Source organism: Castanea sativa, chromosome 11, assembly GCF_040712315.1.
Source record: "Castanea sativa cultivar Marrone di Chiusa Pesio chromosome 11, ASM4071231v1".
Taxonomy (NCBI): Eukaryota; Viridiplantae; Streptophyta; class Magnoliopsida; order Fagales; family Fagaceae; genus Castanea; species Castanea sativa.
The window spans coordinates 34,013,553-34,033,562 of NC_134023.1; the positions used below are offsets into that span (position 1 = coordinate 34,013,553).

A 20,010-nucleotide genomic window follows, 5' to 3' on the forward strand; every position below is an offset into this window, starting at 1 on the left:
GAAATGGGTTGTGTTATATTTGTGTTGACCCAAAACGACTCGTTTATTAAGCATGTCAAATGGGTTGAGTCAGGTAAACCCGCCTTATTAACAGGTCGGGTTAGGGTTGAAGGATCATAACACGATTATTAAATGGGTCGGATTAGGGTCGAGTCATTTAGTCGAATACCCCTATCTTGACACGACACAAACCCGACACGTTAACCCGAATTGACACCCCCACAAAATTCTAATGAATGGTTTAAATATAGAATAAAATATAAATTAAATTTAAAATTATAGATTAAAATAATGATACGTAATATTGTAAGACCTCAAAAACTTATGTATTACAATATTATGAGATCAAATAAAAATCAAACCAATTTGATTTTATATATATTAGGCATTTATTATAACTGTTTTTTTATATGGAACTATTGTTCTAGTGTTATTAGACATTTATTGTGTTTTTTTTTTTTTTTTTTTTTTGTATATGAAATAATATATTATGATATTTAAAGAAAATCTCATGGGCCAAAATTCTAATAAATGGTTTAAATAGTTGAGATGATCTAGCATTTGACATTTGTTATGATTTTGTTTTTGTTTATAATTTTTCATATTTCTCTCTCACTTTTTTTTTCTTTAATAGTTGAGATGTTGTAATTTCATCTTTACTATGACTTGAAGGCTTTCTTGAACTCCAATGACTTATTCTAGTAAAATTAGAAAAATATAGATGCCTAGTTTCCAGAACTTCTGAATTTATGAAGATCAGGCACAGACCAAAAAGTTGTAAGCTCTGGAAGTGGATCAATGAACCCAAAGTTGTTTTTATGGATTTATCCCAATCAAACAGTCAGATCTCGGTTTAAACTGTGGTCAAACTCTGAATTAAACTAGGTCAAATTTAATCAAAGCTCATAAAAAAAAAATCCTAAAAACATTGTTTTTGATATAGAAACATGAAATTTTGTAATTTGGTGAAGTTTTGAGCAAATTTTACATTTGGCCAACTCTCAGTCAAGCTGGGGGCATTTTGGTCATTTTGACCTATACTAAAAATTCGAAAGGTTTGATGTCAAACGGGATAAAACATTTGGATCTAGACATTCCCACAGCTCCTGTAAAAATATGATTTTTTTTTTAAACATTCAAGGTTCGACACACGAATTAAGAGCGAACAAAATACAAGGATGACAATCATAAAAGATAGCAAGCTTATAGGCATTTCAATTTAATGGAAGTATCTTTGATTATGTTACCCTTGTAACTTTCTTGGCCTGAGCAACATGTTTTGGTTTTAATTCGATGAAAAACTAGAGCTCTCAAAGGACTAACGTCCATTATAATTTTCTCAGTGATATTATTTTGCAAAGCATTCAGTCATTTATAGACTTACAGACTCTAATTGAAAAGAAGAACTAATCAACCCAAGCAATACTTAAGGATAAGCACTGTGCTTATTCAAAGACTCGAAACAAATATGAAATCTTTTCACATTGAACTTCGAGACATGGCCTTGAAATTATAAATCACATTCATTTCGGTGCCTCTTTGGAAGTGTAAACTTCAAGAAGAGCTTGGTTTTTGGTGATCAGTTTGTCTCGAGGGGGCCAGCTTTCTTTAATTATTGGAGCACCTGCGAAATTCTGGATCCATTCTGATAACATGGGAAATTTTTCATGATCTATCAAGGTCACACCACATATCTCCTCCCATACACTTAGCAAATTAGCAAGCCAACCAAAAGCAAGGTCTACAAATCCAATTGTCTCTCCATTGAAGAATTTTTTTCCAGTAAGCTGTCTTTCTACAAATCCTAAGTTCTCCTGGGCTATAACGATAGCTTCCTCTTGATCCTTCCCTTGCTTGATAAAAACATTCCATACTGATAGCAAAACCTACATTGGTACTCAATAAAATATATAGTCATACTAACAAGTACTTGGGATGGAACAGTAGTTTTGCATGAACTTAACATAAAAATTAGTTCCAAAATTTTAGCAAAACAACTAAATCAGGTTTATGGGTGATGAATTTTTATTGTTTTAGATTTAATTTAATAGGTTTAAAACCTATAATATCCACATCATAATTTTTGCTCATTAGGATCACAGTCCAAAGCACTAATAACTAACTTCTAGTATAGGCAGATTTATCTAAAAATTCAATACCGTACTAGAGACTATTTCAATACCAATGAATAAAGATGTACTGTTTTGAGATTACTGTATAAAAAAAAAAAAAGCATATATATATATATATTATTTGCATGTGACTAGAGAACCTTTTTTTTTTTTTTTTCTTTTTTCCGAACTTAAAACTTATAAGTTGGAAGTAATAATAGTAAAAAATAAATTTAATGAGGACTACTAAAAGTGACGTGGGGGTGGGAGGAAGTAGTGGATAAAGGGTCGGCCAGGGTCCTGTGTCTTGTGCACTCAACCCTATCCCAATAGGTTGGCCATGTATTTAAAAATTGTTCTGTTGATAAAAACGAAGTACCAAATCCATTAAACAATTGGACTGTGGATAATAAAGCCCAATAGGCTGGGTTCTTCTTTTCCTTTGTTTTTTTTTTTTTTAAAAAGAAAACGACCTGTGTTTTTTAAATTCTCACAACTTCCATCCATCCTAACTGGTTCGATTTCTCACAACTTCCAAAACTATTTTTTCCCACTTTTCCTATTTTCATACACGCCTCTAACTAACTATATGCTCTCTCTACTTTATTTCTCTTCCAGCTCTCTCTTTCTCTCAGTGGGTAAGACAGCTACTGGTCATACCAATCCATATGAAGCGAAATTGAGTTCCTTAAATTCAAGACTAAATGTTTTAATGTTTTATTTAATGACAATAAATTGTATTAATTGAGCTAATTGGAGCATGATGATCATATATGTTCAATACATGAACAAAAAATCTAATTATCAAGAAAATAAAATGGATAGAATTGGACACCAACAAGACTGACTATGATATGATGTGCCAAGTTCACTCAGAATCCGAAACCACTAAATTAACTCAATCAAATTTTTCAACAATATATACATATATAAGAAATCTATACTGTTGCAAATCAAGTAAACTAGGCTTCTGCTTTAGTATATTATATTAGATGATCATCAGTGGTTACTTTACCTTATCATCTCCAAATTTGGCCCAAAAGCGTGCCGTGGCTCGTTCAGAAGGATCTTCAGGCAGTAGTGGAGTTTGCTTCCATGTCTCATCGATGTATTCAAGAATTAAAAGAGACTCCACTAATGGTTTTCCATTGTGAACAAGCACTGGTACCTTCTTGTAGATAGGATTATACTGAAGAAGTAAAGAGCTCTTGTTGGAGAGATCTTCAAATATGGTATCATATTGAATGCCCTTGAGGTCTAGTGCCCAAACGACCCTTAAAGCAAAGCGACTTGACCAAGTTCTGAAGAGCTTCAGTTCTGCCATTATTTTGAGTTGATTTGCTGTTTCAATAGCTGATGACTGCTGAGGCCATTATAAAGGCATTTTCTTGTGGAATTTCGGTAACATCCCTATATTATACTCTATTTGCATTTAGGCTGCGTTTGGTTGGACAATAAAGAAGTTTCAGAAAATGTTTTACGCGTTTACGTGTGTTTGACAACAACTGAAAACTTGGTCAAACTAAAAATCACTTGCATTGACCGAAAAATACCCCCTTCCCACCCGTAAAACAATTTTCATCTCTATTTTACCTTCAAATAGAAATTTTCCAGAAAACAGAGACAGAGAGAGAGAGAGAGAGAGAGAGAGAGAGAGAGAGAGAGAGAGAGAGAGAGAGAGAGAGAGAGAGAGCACGAAGAGAGAGTTGAGAGAGTGAGATCGCGTCCCAACCTGCGCCGACGAGATCGCGCCCCAACCCGCACCATCGCCATCGCCATCGCCATCGCCGATCTGATTTGCGCTGCTCACCGCTTAAACCCATCTCTGATGAACCCGGTCTGATCATGCTCGCCTTCGCCTCCGCTGCGCGATCTCGCCTCAACGTCGAACTCAGTCGCCTCTCTCTCTCTCTCTCTCTCTCTCTCTTCGTTCTTCTCTGACCGGATTTGGGTTTTGTTGTTCTGTATTGAGAGAATTTGATGATGAGTTTTTTTTTTTTTTTTTTTTTTTGGTTTTGTTGTTCTGTATTGAGAAATGAAATTTGTTTGGAAGCTGAGAAAATGTGAGCAACAAGCAAAAAATTTATTTTCTATAATATTTTCAAGATCACAACTAAACACCTGAAAATATTTTCCAAAGTATTTTTTAAAATGCTACCAAACACCTAAAAATATTTTCTTTTCCCGAAAATATTTTCAATTGAAATTATTTTACACTTAGAAAATATTTTACACCCAACCAAACGCAGCCTTAGTTTCAATCGTTTCCTCACTCTATTTTAGAGCCAAAACGTTCTTTTCAAGATTTTGGTAAGATCCGGTCAACAATCGTGAGATTTTAACTAATATTACATTCAAAATATTTAGTGGAATTTAGGAGAGGAGTTTAAGTTACGTTGTTTGAGTGTTTTTGATAGATCTATAAGTGAAAAAGTATGTAAAAATGTGTATAATGTTGTTTAAAATGTGTAAAAAATGTGTTAGAACTAATCTACCAAACACTCCTTTAAAAACTAATAAACTTTGTTCCTATTTATAAGACGAGGAAAATGAGTAATAGCTCAGGAATTAATTTAGTCAGTTTTGAAATGTCTTAAATTTAGCTAGTATTAGCCCAAATCTCATGAGGGCTGTTAATTGTGTGTGTGTATATATATATATATATAATTCAACCAATGTCACCCCTTAGATTTAAATAAAAAAATTATATTACAATTATGTAAGTGAATAATGTTTTTTTTCTTCTCTTATTAGTCTTGTATTATACGGAACTCATTTTATACTAAATATTGCCTTTAAGTATGTTTGTAGCTTGTAACATCATATAGTTATACATGAGAAAATAACTTATATTAAATCATGTTACAAATATAATATATATATAAGAAATTTGAAAAAAAATATATATTTTTGATTATATATATCTTGGTCCTCTTATAAAATTAAAAAAAAAAAAAAATGACTCCACCACAGCGAATCCAAAATAAATTGCAACTACATAGTAGTTAATATATGCATATATGCAATTTAATCTATGATTGGATGGAAAAAGCCATATGAATTAATTAAATGGCGAGATGAGAAATAGATTCTAAATGGTTTGCTACAGATAGTGGAAAGGTAGATAGTGGAAAGGTAGATAGTCAAGGCTGCTTTTTTATTTTTTATATTCTTCTCTAAGGACAAATGTCAAGGCCTATCCCAGCTATCAACCAATGTATTATTGGGAGTGAAGCTGGACACTTGGTAGGGGTATTTTGCAAGCTAAGGTTTCTTTCTTTTGCTGCTCTTTTATTCATTTGAAAATGGACTACAACAGGGTTGCTCATGAGGTTGCTCAGTTTGCCATGATCAATCACTGCACTCAAGTAGTCAAGTTTGGAAAAGTGTCACCCCTCCTTTTGTATCTCATCTGATTCCCTCAGATTTAGAGCCTTCCTCCTAGTTTTCTGCTGTTGGCTCTCTGTTGTAATCCTTTTTTTGTTGAATGAATATATTTCCCTTTCAAAAAATAAATGTCAAGGCTGCTTTTTTATCTTACTGGCCAGAGAGGCAGGTAAATACGATACAGAGAGAACGACTGGTTGAGGTCCAATACAACCAATATCCGTTGAAATTAGGCAATTTTTATGGCCCACATATAAACTATTTAAAATTAAGAGTTTTTTTTTTATTTATTTAAATGAAATTAAGATTTTATCCTTCTGGTTACATTTCTCTTTTATTTACTCTTATTTCAATTTGTTTATCCTCTATTTTATTTTAAGATGTTCCAAAATATTGTTCTGTTCTAAAATTAAGAAGTATTAATTTATTAATGTTCCTATTATGCTCCTATTCTATTTCCAAAACTATATTTGATCATTTTATTTAATGGTAGTATACATTTTATACAGTATACAAGATAATAAATGATAATTCTTTATTAAATTGAATTTTTAAAACATGATAAACAAATTATCACAAATGAAGTATTTTTTAACTTTTAAATTGGTACTAACTAGTTACTAATTATGTAATGTTCGAAAAAATTTAACAATAGATAATCTTCTCTCTCTGATATTTATTATTTCTCTACAAAATATAGAATTTGATAATTATGTGAGATCTAAGATCCGATCATTTTAGAATTACCTCAATGGTAGAACTAGTGCAGACTTTTGTTCTACAGTATTTCAAATTTTGATGATTACATAGGATCTAAGATTTAAATCATTTGATTATTGTTGAGGTTTTTGTGACAAAGATTGAATTGATATAATGAGCCCAAAACTCCCTTTGGGATCATTTAAATTGTGATTAAATAGGAAGATTCAAGCCCAAATTTTCAATATTCAATAAATAAAGGTTAGTGGTGCATCACAAGAAAGAAATCAAAGTATAAAATAACAAAGAGAAGGAAAATATGCATAACACATTAAATCTAGAACTTTTTTGCACATACAGCAAGAAGAGGAATTGGATAGAGGTGGTGAGGGAGAGAGAGAAGAATCCTTGATACCACTATTTTCACCTCTAGGCATCAAAATCGTGTTGCTCTTTCATGGTTGTATAGGATTTTGTTCTGAAGTTGGAATTCTAATGATAAAACATTGCTTGCCTTGTGTTAATATGAATGAAGGGCTTTTGTAATAATGATTCTTTTGGATTGAGGAGGAGGGAGGAATTAGCTAACTTTACTCTATTCTCCCTCCCCTCAATCCAAACAGGCCTTAAGTTTTGAGTGTTCTTAGTAATTGATTTTGATCAACATATGAGGCTTTGGACCTTGGCAAAAGGTAATTTTTAGTTAGCTTTTGTTTGGGTAAAGCAATGATTTGTTTTTTAGCATAATTTGGGAAAATCTTTGTCCCAAGGCCATTGGTTGCTCTTTCCCAGCTAATTCAAAGTAATTAGTTAGTCTTAGTGGTGTTCAGCACTTCAGCCACATATGGCAAGAGTTAGAAGCCTCCAATTGGGTGAAAATTTTGGGTACCAGACCCTTTCTAGGAGCCTTAAGTGTTGCAAGTATCCTCAGGACACTATGCAATATGCGTGATTTGGGTTCATGTAAAATGCCTAAAAAAGGCTATTCATACCCTCCAAACCATATTCCTTCAAATTTCATTATGTTACATGGGTTTCGGCCATGTTTAAAGTAATAAAGTAAATTAGAATACATAGATTCGACTCACAAGGAAGTCGGGCTTGGCCGAATAAGATTTGTAGGAAATCTATCGCGAAAATGGGTATCATTAATAATTTTAGAATTATCTCGGTTGCAGAATTAATGTGGTGTTTTGTATTTACACCATTTTGATAATTATGTGGGCTCTAAGATTTGATCATTTTAGAATCACCTGAGCTGTAAAACTAGTGCAGCCTTCTATTTTGTACCATTCACTGCTTGGGAGAGTTATTAGACAAGAACAATTAAGCTATTGTGTGTGTGGGTAGCCCATAAAGGCATAAACCTTAGGCTTTGTTTGGTTTCGGGATGGAAAAGTGGGGGCTAGAACAGAAATGGGAAGGGGCTTGCTTTTGTTTACTTCCACTACACAAGGTTTCTTCTATGGATTCTTACTGAAATCAAGAAAGGGAAATGATAGAGAACGGAGTTAGGGAGACAATGAAATGAAATCTAATCTCCGGAAACAAGCCAGCAAGAAGAAGTTACTCAAAAAAAGGGATTGGAATTTCCTGGACGCAAGTCTTGCAGTCTTGTCAATAGCTCCTTTAATTTTAACTTCTAAGGTAACTGGTCCATCAGTTGTGCTGGTTACCTTTCTTTCTTCTTTACTTTCTCTCTTGCTTTAATTTCTTCTTACTTTTTTTTTTTTTTTTTTTGAGAAGCTAATTTCTTCTTACTTGATGGGTTGGGTTTTCTCAATCCTTCTTCAGGCTGGTATGATTAAAACTTGGGCCAGCCAATTTGAATAGCTTAAAAGGCTCCTGAGTGAAGATTTTTCTTCCTATAGCCCATTTCATTTAGTTAAAAGGTCTTCGACTTTGATAGAGAAATGTCATGCTTTCTAAACTTGATTCGTTTGGTGAGGGAGTTTTGGACATTTGGACCTAAATTCAAGAGGTAAGAAAGTATGGGCTTACAAGTTCTTCGGTGTAGTATGGGCTTTTCATTAAAAAAAAAGATGGTCATGGGCATCAATTTAACCAAAAAAGTCATGAGTCATGTATGAGAATGAAAAGACCTTGGGTAATAGTTAGAGCATGAATAGGTGAATGAGAGTAAAGCCCAAAAAGTCATGAGTCATGTATGAGAATGAAGAGATCTTGAGAGATACAAGTTCGATAGAAAAATTAACAATCATATGGTGACTATAAGAAATGCATTGTCTAATTCAAACCATTTATCTTGTCACTCAACCATATGATATAAGTGCATTTATCATGTAATATTTAGGAGGATGAGTATCTTAAAAAACTCTTAATCAAATTTATAACTCTTATAAACGGGGGTAGATCAAGTGGCTCTTTATGAGATTTGGACTCATTATCAAATATATATATGTTCATGAAAATCAGGATTAATTAGCACAAAGGTCATTTCTTGTAAAATACTAATAAAAGTCATGTCAACACCTTGATTATATTATAAGTGAGACTCCTACTGGTTATAAAGTGAGTTTACTAATTTATTAAGAAGTGTAACAGAGAACAAACTTGATGATCCATATATAATGATATTGGCCCTGGTGCCCACATCAGTTGTTACTTATTAAATACCTATACTACTATTTAAGGAGCTTCTCCTATTTGGACTAAATTTATTTTCTTTTTTTTCTTGTCCATCATACCCTTATTTTCCTAAGTTTAAGTAGAGACAGAACTAAATGATAATAAAGTAAAAATACATTTTTAACTCGAGTTAAAATATTGTCATCAAAATAGGATTACTCTCCTACTAACCCACTTATTCAAAAACAAACTTCACGTTTAAACTTTTCTCTTTCTTTATTTGTTTAATTGGCCCAAATATTTCTTTTCTTTTTTAAACCCATGTTAAAAAGTTTTTTTTTTTAACTTTAGAAACCCACGTTAAAAAGTTACTATTTTTTGGATAAAATTTAATAATTTACATCAATTATAATTTGGGATTACTACATTATTATCGGATTGTTCTTTATTTTTATTTCTACTTAAATATAGGGATATAGGAGTATTTTAGAACATAATTTTTTTTCTACAACTACTAAAAAAAATTCTCATCGCACACGGAAAGCGCGTGTGATAAGGCTAGTATAATATAGTTCATCTCTATTATATCATTTTATTTTACACGGGCAACAAGGCTAGTATAATATAGTTCATCTCCATTACCGTATCATTTTACGCGGGATACCTGCGCAAGCATCCTTCTATATATCTTCTTGCAAATTGCAATTAATTATAGTGATGAGTATGTATGGCCCAATGGAGCACAACCCACGTTGAGCACAAGCTGGAGCCGGTTGTGCAGTTGTGCTCAATGTGACATTATTCATAATTGCCAGAGATTCAAAATGCAAATACGTACAACAAAGCACATGTAGGAAAGTACACAGAATTCAATGCATTTACAGTAGCTATGCTAATTACTAAACCGTTGGAGACTTTGCATGGTGATCCTACGTAAAGGACCATTAATAACATAAATGTGTTGCTTGGACTTATTCATGTTCATTGTCTTCAATAGCTGCTGGCCTGTCAGTGTCACAAAATGTAGAACAATAGTAAGGATTAGAATTTTTAAAAGAGAAGCTATTCTTCCACGCACTGTATTTGTTATTTTTGACTCGAAACGAGAGTTAAGCTAACGTCTTCAGTTATAGAAAGTACGCGGTGTGAGAGAAATTGCCCTCTTTTAAAAAGGATAATTTATATTTGGTTCAAACACCTTTAAAACTAAAATTATATGTTGATGATAGTTTTTTTAATTATTACATAATAAAATAGGTGAGACTTTTCCAACTATGTTTGAAGACAATTTTTTTTTTTTAAATGATTATATTAAAGCATACTATATTTCATCAACTTTTAGAAAATAATTGATTATAAGATTTATGGCGACCGCTACATACCCTTAGTGCAGTGATCACTTTACAAGCATAAGTTCTTTATAAGGTGTGGGAGACAATAGCCGAGATTTAAGTCTCTAGAAGAGAGTTTTGTATACATATATACTTAGATTAGGTTAGAGTGAAATTTTTATCTTGTATAACAATAATTAAATAAATAAAATTTATATAATAAAATTTATAGTATTTTTAACTTTTCTATTTTAATTACTTGTGATTAGTAAAATGTCTATTTGTAAAACCTATTTATTTTAATTTGTCTTATCTCTATTTCTAGCATTACTCAATTCTTTAAACTCCTTAATAGTGAAAAATATATAAACAAAAATATTTTATTATCTTTCAAAAATATTTATATAAAAAAATAAAATTTAACCCAAATTTAAGAGCTTCTTTAGTAAGGGGCCTGGCCTAATTGCCCTAAGCCTAGGGCCGGCTCTGGTCCACACCCACTATTATTGCACAATTTTTCGTGACTTTAAAGATTCATCACTCATTATCTTATACTCGTTTCAAAGGGCATAGGAGATGCTTTCTGGTAAAAAGTTAGACAGAAAACAGAGAAGATTTTGACTTTTGCTAAAGCTTTAGTTCGGTGAGAATAATAGATACGCAAAGGTGGGCGGTGTTGTTGGAGTGGTTTGCGAGTTGAGTTTGTGGCTCATATGAAGGGTGGGGGGCTCCTCCTTTTACACAGAAGATGTAAGTCAGAAGAAGTTGAGTCCAATAACTCCCAAAAGATACTTTTTTGGTTTCTTGTAAGCTTTCATGTGACCTTATCTGTATATCCCTTGGTTTATAATTGATACCTTGTATGCATTTATGTATCGTTCTCTCATTATAAAGCCACATTATATTACTATTTTTGAAAATTATTGTCTATTTCATCAACATTATTTGAACCGTAAAAATCTCGAAATAAATGTAATTATTATATATATATATATATATATATATATATATTTACGGTTTCATCAATATATATATATATATATATATATATTTTTTTTTTTTTCATTTTCTTTCTTTGATTAATAATTTTTTTTAGTAAATATTTTTTCTTCTTTACTTCATTATAGTTTTTTTTTCTTAATTTGTTGTGCATAGTTAATTTGGATTTGCAAACTAATCACCCGACAAGATTAACTTATATTATTGTGCACACTTTGAGGTTCATTAGTTGGCTTGTCTGGTGACGGGAGATTTGAATGCAGACCTCTAATGCTTTCCCCAAACACACCAACCAACTTCAAATACTAATTACTAAATATTGATTTTTTATTGGCGTAAATGCATTTTTAGTCCCTATATTTTGACATTTTTCTATTTTAGTCCCTACATTTTATTTTTATCACTTTTAGTTCCTAAACTAATTAACGCGTGTCATTTTAGTCCTTTTTGTCAGTCAACCGCCGGAAATAGCTGCGGTGGCAACCGGAGGAATTAAAATATTACAAAAAAAATGCCACATTAGCATTTAATTTTTTTAAAAATAATTTGTCAATTTTAACTAAATAAAAAAAAAAATTAAAAACAATAAAATCAAATCTTTGTAAACACAACAACAAAAAACCCAGAAAATCAAACCAAGAACACAAATCAAATGCTCGAGGAAATTAAAACACAAACTCAAACCCAACAATTTTTGTATCACAACAGCCAACTGCTCAATCTTATCATTACTTATATTCTTGGACCCTTCAAAATCACCAAAACTGGGATGAACTTCAGTTACTATCTGCTTGAAATCCAGACCAAGCACTGAGCAAAGGGAGTTCACAGTACACAAGTGGTCCTGAACAAGCCTAAGGCGATTTCTCAGACCTCTGGTTCTCTCACCCACACCCACAACACGACAGCTCCCTCTCTCTCCCCCACACCCATGGCACACCAGCTCCCTCTCTATCACCCATACCCACGGCGGCTAAAGACTCTTTCATGGTCGAAACCCATTTTTTTGTCTACCATCTTCCACTCTCTTCTTAAATCAGTGCCATGGAGACATTTGGCTAGGGATTTTCGAGCTTCACATCACCACCAATGCTATTGATCCATGCCAACAGCTTTGATCTGGTGCCAAACGTGTTTGTGTCTTTGTTTTTGGGTTTGGATCTCTATTTCTGGGTTTGGGTCTCTATTTCTAGGTTTGGGTCTTTGTTTGTGTTTGGGTTTGTGTTTCAAATGTCAAGGAAACGTTTGATAAAGACCCATGAGGTCCGCCACCACCATCGGCGACGCCACCACTGGTGGCTGTCGATCTCCATCTAATTTTTTTTTCTCTTTTGGTTTGGTTCTTTGTTGGTTTGGGTCTTGGTCAATTTGCAGATTGGGTTTTCTGATGTGATATAAGGATTTGGTGATTTTTTATTTGGGTTTGAAAGGGGGTTTGAATATGGTCATTTGCAGATTTGTGGGTATTTTTGATTTAGGGTTTGTCTCAAAATAGCTCTAATATGGTGATTTTGTTAGTGTGTGCATATGAATCTGTGTATGATTTGTAATCTGGGATGATTTTTGGCCATTTACTCTCAAAAAAATGACTTGAATCTGTCGAATTCAAGTAGGTGAGTGGATCTGGAACCGGCTTGGATCTGGAGAGGGAATCGGCTCAAAAAAATGGCTTGAATCTGTGTAAGATTTGTGTTCTTGGGTTTGATTTTCTGGGTTTGTGTTGTTGTGTTCACAAAGATTTGATTTTTTTTGTTTTTAATTTTGTTTTTTTTATTTAGTTAAAATTGACAAATTATTTTTTTTAAAAAAAATTAAATGCTGATGTGGCATTTTTTGTAATATTTTAATTCCTCCGGTTGCCACCTCAGCTATTTCCGGCGGTTGACTGACGGAAAGAACTAAAATGACACACATTAATTGGTTTAGGGACTCACTACAAAAAACGGGGCCTATAGCCACGTTTCAAAAACGCGGCTATAGACCCCGAAAATGCGGCTATATCCTATAGCCGCATTTGTAAACGCGGCCTAAGCGGCGCAGCAACAGGACCGCGGGGTCTGTAGCCGCGTTTTTAAAAACGCGGCTACAGACCAGACCTGAAGCCGCGTTCTGCTTTGGTTGTTACTAAGATTAATGATTTGAAGTATTCATCAAGTGAGAGGCGTGTTGTTGGACTCGACTACAAAAATACACCAACAGGCAAACTGTTGATTCTTTGTATTGGTGCTCATTGTTTGATCATCAAATTAAGCTGCTTGGACTGTGTTCCTAAGACTCTCAGCCAGTTTCTGGCTGATGAGACTTACTATTTTCTGGGTACAGGAATGACTAACATAGTTCAAGCACTACAACAATACTATGATATACAATGTGGGACAGGCATTGATGTTGGTTATCTTTTTGCTAGGATTCTGAGGAAGCCCAACATCGAGGGGTATGGATTAAAAGAGTTGGCTGATGAAGTTGGGATGCATATAGAGGAACCAGTTGGCAAATGCCCAAATTGGAATGCTCCAGTGTTCTCAATGGAACAGATCAAGTATGCAGTGCACAATGCCAATACTTCTTTAGCAACTTGAGAAAAAGGGTTGTGTATATATGTCTAAAAAATTGAAGAATTTGAATTATATGGGCAAAAAAAAAAGTTACCTAGCTTCAATGATCTTGACGTTGGTTTTCATCCTCTATTCCACTAAGCCATATACACAACCCTTTTTCTCAAGTTGCTAAAGAAGCATTTAAAGACAAAATTGGGGCTTCTAATCTGTAAAAGTTGTTTGTTTTCATGTCAAACATTTAAATCAGTGATTTTTTCTGGTTTTTTATTAGACACCCAAAAAAATATAAAACCAAAAATAACCCTTTAAATACATTATAATCACAGAGAAATGAAACCAAAGAGACAAAGACACACACTTAAACAACAATAATATAATATTTATATAATTCTAGAACTCCATCTACGTTTCTCACGATTTGGCATACCATCAGATTAAATACATTATAATCACAATCCAAGCAAGAAGAACATATATTAAAGAATAACTGAAAGTTAAAAAAAAGAGAGTCGTTGAAGGATAGAAGGGAAGCAACCTTGGAGACGCATTCCAACTCGGCGAACTTGAAAGCGAGGCCAATCGACGGCGGAGATTGAAAGACGAGGGAGGCCGTTGGATGGGTTGGGTTTGGAAGAGGAGTCGGTGAGGCCTTGAGAAGAGCTTCGAATAGAGTTTGGGTTTGGGCAGTTGAGTGAGAGAGAGCGGGTGGAGATGATTTAGGCAGAGATTGGGTTTTGTGTTTATCAGGTTTTAGTTTGTGGGTATGGTGGGTTTTGATTGAGGAAGGAGAAGGCAGAGAGTAGAAGGGGAACGTGAGAAACAGGGTCTGGGGAAGGAGATCTCGTTGGTTTGTGGGTATGGTGGGTTTCGATTGAGGAAGGAGAAGAAACTTAGGGCTTTTTGCGATCTGATTTAGGGATAGTTTTTTTTTTTTTTTTTTTTTATACTAAACTTTGGAGCTGCGTTTCATTAAACGCAGCTCCAGACATATTGAAGCTGCGTTTCATTAAACGCAGCTTAAATATGTCTGGAGCTGCGTTTCATTAAACGCAGCTCCAGACATATTGAAGCTGCGTTTAATGAAACGCAGCTTCAACATGTCTGGAGCTGCGTTTCTTAAACGCCGCTCCAGAAATAATGAAAAATAAGAAAAAAAATTCCCTACAGCCGCGTTTCTAAAAACGCGGCTGAAATCCTACCAGCCAAACGCAGCAAAAACACCGAAGAACGCGGCTTCAGTGAGGGTCTATAGCCGCGTTTACTAAACGCGGCTATACGTTATTCCTGGAGCTGCGTTTTTCATAAACGCGGTTTAGGATACTTGTTTGTAGCCGCGTTTTAGGAAAACGCGGCTAAAAAACGTGGCCCAAAAGCCCGTTTTTTGTAGTGACTAAAAGTGGTAAAAATAAAAAGTAGAGGCTAAAATGACAAAATGTCAAAATGTAAGGACTAAAAATGCATTTACACCTTTTTTATTTTATTTTTGTTATATTACATAGTCTTGGACCTTGGTTTTTAAATTGTTTAGAAAATTCCAACTTAAGACACGATAATGCAGGAATTACCAAGGATGGACGTAGTGTCCATGACTTCGAGGGATTTAAGAAACCAAGGATGTGCATACAAGATGACCAATAATTGATGTATGCCTCGTTGCCTTGACTGGCGTTCATAGCACCAAATGAGTCAATAAAATGATGATAAATGTTTGACCGCGTGTCATCTGAGTTTAAATTTAATGCCGTTTGTTACGAGTCAATAATTTTGTAGTTTAATTAGCAAAAGTGTTCGCGGTCTAGAAGAAATACGACTTGAGTTGCAAAGTTAATAATATATCGTAACTATCTACAAAATTTATATATATATATATATATATATATTGTTAAAGATTCTTAAGAAGAGGACCTATATATGTCTCACAACTTTTGCCCATAAGAGGAGGTCATAGTCAAGGTCAGTAAGAGGTATCTAAGATGAAATCCTAGTTTTGGGTGAAATACTCTCATGAAAAAGGATTTTCGTAATAATCTTATGTTAGATCTCTTATAGTCTGTTTGGATTGAGAGGGAGAAATGGAGAGTAGAGTAAAATAAAGTAGATTTAGTTCAAAATTAATTTATTTTCAGTCAATTCTCCTCTACTCCTCTCCACTCTCCCTCTTCTTCCTTCCATCCAAATGGCCCCTAGTCTAGCTTAGCTCCTTCAGCCTGGACCATATCTCTAACCATCCTTATTTGGCTTCATTTGTACTGTTTCTCTCCTCTACACAACCCTTGTGGCATTCTAATCATACATAATTCAACACTTCCAATTCCCAAAGTTAGGCGAAGTTTTAAGGACATAAGCTTGAACTCCACTAACTCAGCAGGAATCTGTGACTAAACACTTCATGATAGTGGCTGCTACACCTTACTTTCTCCACCTCACAACGAAAATCGTATTTATACTTAATTTTAAATGTTATACTTTAGTTCTTATATTTTCAAAATTATTTTAAAAATGTACTTATCATGAAAATGTGGATGTCGCAAATAGAATTATGTTTTGTCATCAAAGTGGTCTTGATTTTATGAAATATTATGTTAACGATCAAATATGCAATTTAAAGTTTTTAATGATTAAAAGTTATTGTGTAGTCTAGGTGGCATCTTTTATAATCAACAACTAAATAAATAAAGAAAGAAAGACCACCAATTAGACATACCAATTACCAAAGGATCAAATCACCAAGGAGTAAAGGTTGTTCTTGGAGTCTGGTAATGTTTTGGCCTCAATAAAATTCAAGTTCTTAAGAAGTGCCGTGCAAGGCAGCTCACGTACAGGGGCTTAGGTCAACACTTGTATAATAGCCAGTAATCAACTGGAAGCGTGCAAGATGGTGATGAATAGTGGTTGGTCTAAACCTTTGACCAGCGACTTACATCGAAAGTAACGAGGCTTTAGGCTTAAGCCATGTATTTAAGGTAGGCCCAATCTTCTTCAAAAAAGTGACCAACGAGGTCCAAGTCCTCTAGAATGTAAGATGCCGATTAACTAAAATCTAAAAGGACTAATCTAGCTGTAGGTAGTGCCTGCTGATTGATTAAAGTTGGACAGGATTTACTTCTTTGATAAGCTGTGTAGGGGTTAGGATTGTGGCAGGTCAAAAAATGAGCAAAGCTGGGATAATCCCTTTTACAAGAGACAACTATATTGCCAACTCTTTTCTGGTTGTAAAGTTAATTAAAGCATTAAATTAACATGGAAAGGAAGTTTACTAAACATACCTAATCAAGGGGAAAAAAAGAAGAAAAGAAGAACTGTTTGCTCACATACCTTATTAAATTACCGTTTGTCCTTACATAATTTTAATATTCTTGACTCAAACTCACTTTTAAGTGAGGCTCAATTCATGGCATTTTAAATAAGAAACAAAGTAGAGGAGATAGTAATCAAAATCAAGACCTCTACTCCGATACCATGTTAAATTATTATTGCTTTAAAAGTTTAAGTTATTAAAAATTGATAAATTTAATCATTCAACCACATCATTGTAATATACTAGAATTCTGATTTGTACTTAAGCACTTAATAACCAAGTTATTCTTCATATAGGATACGGTTTTGTTGCATCAAAACATGTTTCTTATTATGTGTAATTTGTCCATAACGAAAATTGAAGCCTGCATATTTTCAAAATATTGGTTATTTGGCTAGAAAACTGCTAAGGCATCCTTCAATTAATTAACAGAAACCATCAACACATTTCAAAATCAGAAGACTAGTTCAAAATGTGATTATATTGTGCATTAAGTTTCAGTTATCACTTATAAGCTACTGAGCATATTTACCACTGCAGATGGATCAAGAAAATAATCAAGGGGAAAAAGTTGGAACTGTTTGACCAAATACCTAGAATTCTGAATTTGTATTAAAGCAGATAATAGACATGTACAATACAGGATCGAAGGACATATTCTTCATATTGGATATGGTGGTGTGGCATAAAATATATTTCTTATTATGTGTAATTTGTCCAGAAAGAAAGTTGAAGCCTACAAATTTTCAAAACATTGGTTTGTAGCAACCAATGTTTTGAAAATTCATCCAAAATCAGAGGACTAATTCTACATGTTGATTATATGGTGCATTAATTTCCAGATATCACTTATAAGCTAATTCCAATCATGACTAGTAACCATTTACCACTGCAAATGGATCAAGACAATTCTGTGACTGTCTGACTCATCCTTGGCAATATATGCACAGCAACCACTTGCAAATCCGGTGGTGGTTCCACCACCCAGACTCTCACAGGCCTCACAACAACATCTACCACAACAACCCTTTCCCCTTTTGCACAAACCACACAAACTCTTCCTCTCCCAGCATCCATTTGTTCGGCCCCTTTCAGCTGCACCGACTCGATTAGCTTTTCCCAGCAATCCTTCTTAGCATCATACTTGCTTAAAGCTCCCTTTGCTTCATCCACCACATACATAACCATCTCATCCATAGTTGCTACTGGTCCATTCCACCCAGCAAGCATTCCTTCTGGCATGTCCTCCCACAGGTCACTCTCAACATCATAAATAGCCCCTTCTTTCACAGCATTACCTTTTACATTTACCATGCAAAGCTTCCCTTTATAACCAACCGCCTCAACACTTTCCCTACTGAACCTACCATCTTTAAGCCCCGCCTTCTTTTCCCACCTCCAATCTAAACTGTTCTTCAAGTCCCACCTTTCCATAGACCTTGCTACATCTCCGCTATAATTCGAACCAACTCCACTTGCCACATAAACGGAATCAGCTACAGAACCAGTCGCACACCAACGCCGTGGCATGGAGAAAGGAGGGCCATAGAACCAGTTATTGTGTATTGGATTGAAGACTAACGGACGAGAAAGTGCAGGCGTGAATTGGTGTGTTGTGGCTGCAACAAGGACAAGGCGACCAGAGACAGTTACCATCTGAATAGGTAGCTTGCGTGACAAGAAAGACGGGTGGCGGTGAAGGATGTGGAGAGGAGGGTCAGGTGGAGGACTAGGGAGTGGTTGCCATGTTGATGATATGGGGTCTAAGGACAAGAACTTGATTGAATTGGTGTTACTGTCATACATATGATTTCTCACAGTTTGATGGGAAGGTGATGGAGAGAGAAGAGCATAGAGGGAGAAGAAGGGAGGGAAGGAAGGAGTGTAGATAAGGCGACGCCATGAATGACTAACCTTGTAAAGGAGGGAAGGATGTACAGAGGAGAGGCAAAGTTCTGCAAGGTGATTAGGCAAGCCTGGCAGTAGAGTATTGCTAGGGATGTTGTCTGATGAGTCTTCGCTGGTTTTATGTTTGGTGTGTTTAGAGTTGGATTCCATGGCAGCAAAGAGTGGAGAGAACTATTTCTATTAGGCATGGCTCTTGCCAGTTATGCCTCTGGCCTTTTATCCTTCTGTGTGGTTCGCTTTTGCAGGTTTGCTTGTTATTAGTGCATACCATTAATGCAGAAAGTTGGCATTATCTTGCTTGGCTAAGAATTGCGAAAGTGACAACAGAGAACCCGTGTTTGATATTTTTTTCTTATATAAGAAATTTACAGAATAAAAGATAAGAAAAGTATACAAAATAATGTAATTGGCGTAGGTTCAATTAACTCAATTTGTAAAACTGCTGATGGTTAAATAAGATATTAAAATTAATTAATGTGTTAGTTTGATAATAAAGAGTGGACGACATATGTTGAAATTCTATAAAAAATAAAAATAAAAACAATGTAATTGGCCCAATATTTCCATTTAGTTTGGTTTTCCAAATATATGCCTATAAGGAAATAATTAACATAGCCTAATTTCTCGACTTAATATAAGGATTGTCCAACCCATACTTGTACCCAACACAAAAAATTGCCCAAATTAGAGAAATTTGATACTCATACCCCAACAAATTGCCCAAACTAGGAGAAATTATACAGTCTTTTGGTAGACCACATCATTTATCTACCATTCCATTAAAAGATTTTCACTTGTTTAAAATTGCTAAATCGATAATTAGTTTCTGTTTAAAAAAAAATTTATCTCAATAATTTTAAACAGGTAGGAGTCTTTAAGTGAAATGATAGATCACGTTATTTGTCCACAATAAGGACGTTATAATTTCTCCCAAACTAAAGGAATTTGAAGCAAAGATAATCTGATTCAAGCACTAGGTTAGTCAATAGCAAGTTCACACAGGCAAAACTTGATCATCTATAGACATGAAACAGAATTCTATATTGAAGTCCAAGTCCGATTAATAGATTTAAAGCCTCCTTTTTGCCTAGTGACGTCATTTGTCACTCTTCCACATTCTTCACTTTTTT

General features: G+C 34.4%; 1 protein-coding gene and 1 pseudogene across 1 annotated transcript; both read right to left on the reverse strand.

Annotated features, from left to right (window-relative positions):
• Positions 1-1,324: 1,324 nt before the first annotated feature.
• LOC142615732 (putative glutathione S-transferase) lies at positions 1,325-3,496 on the reverse strand. Its single transcript, XM_075788525.1, has 2 exons — positions 3,127-3,496; positions 1,325-1,886 (listed from the first exon to the last, which is right to left on the reverse strand). Exons 1-2 carry the CDS (start codon positions 3,433-3,435, stop codon positions 1,524-1,526), a joined length of 672 nt encoding a protein of 223 aa, XP_075644640.1. The 5' UTR covers positions 3,436-3,496; the 3' UTR covers positions 1,325-1,523.
• A 14,056-nt stretch (positions 3,497-17,552) lies between these two features.
• On the reverse strand, positions 17,553-19,083 carry LOC142615470 (F-box/kelch-repeat protein SKIP25-like; annotated as a pseudogene).
• Between the last annotated feature and the right edge of the window lie 927 nt (positions 19,084-20,010).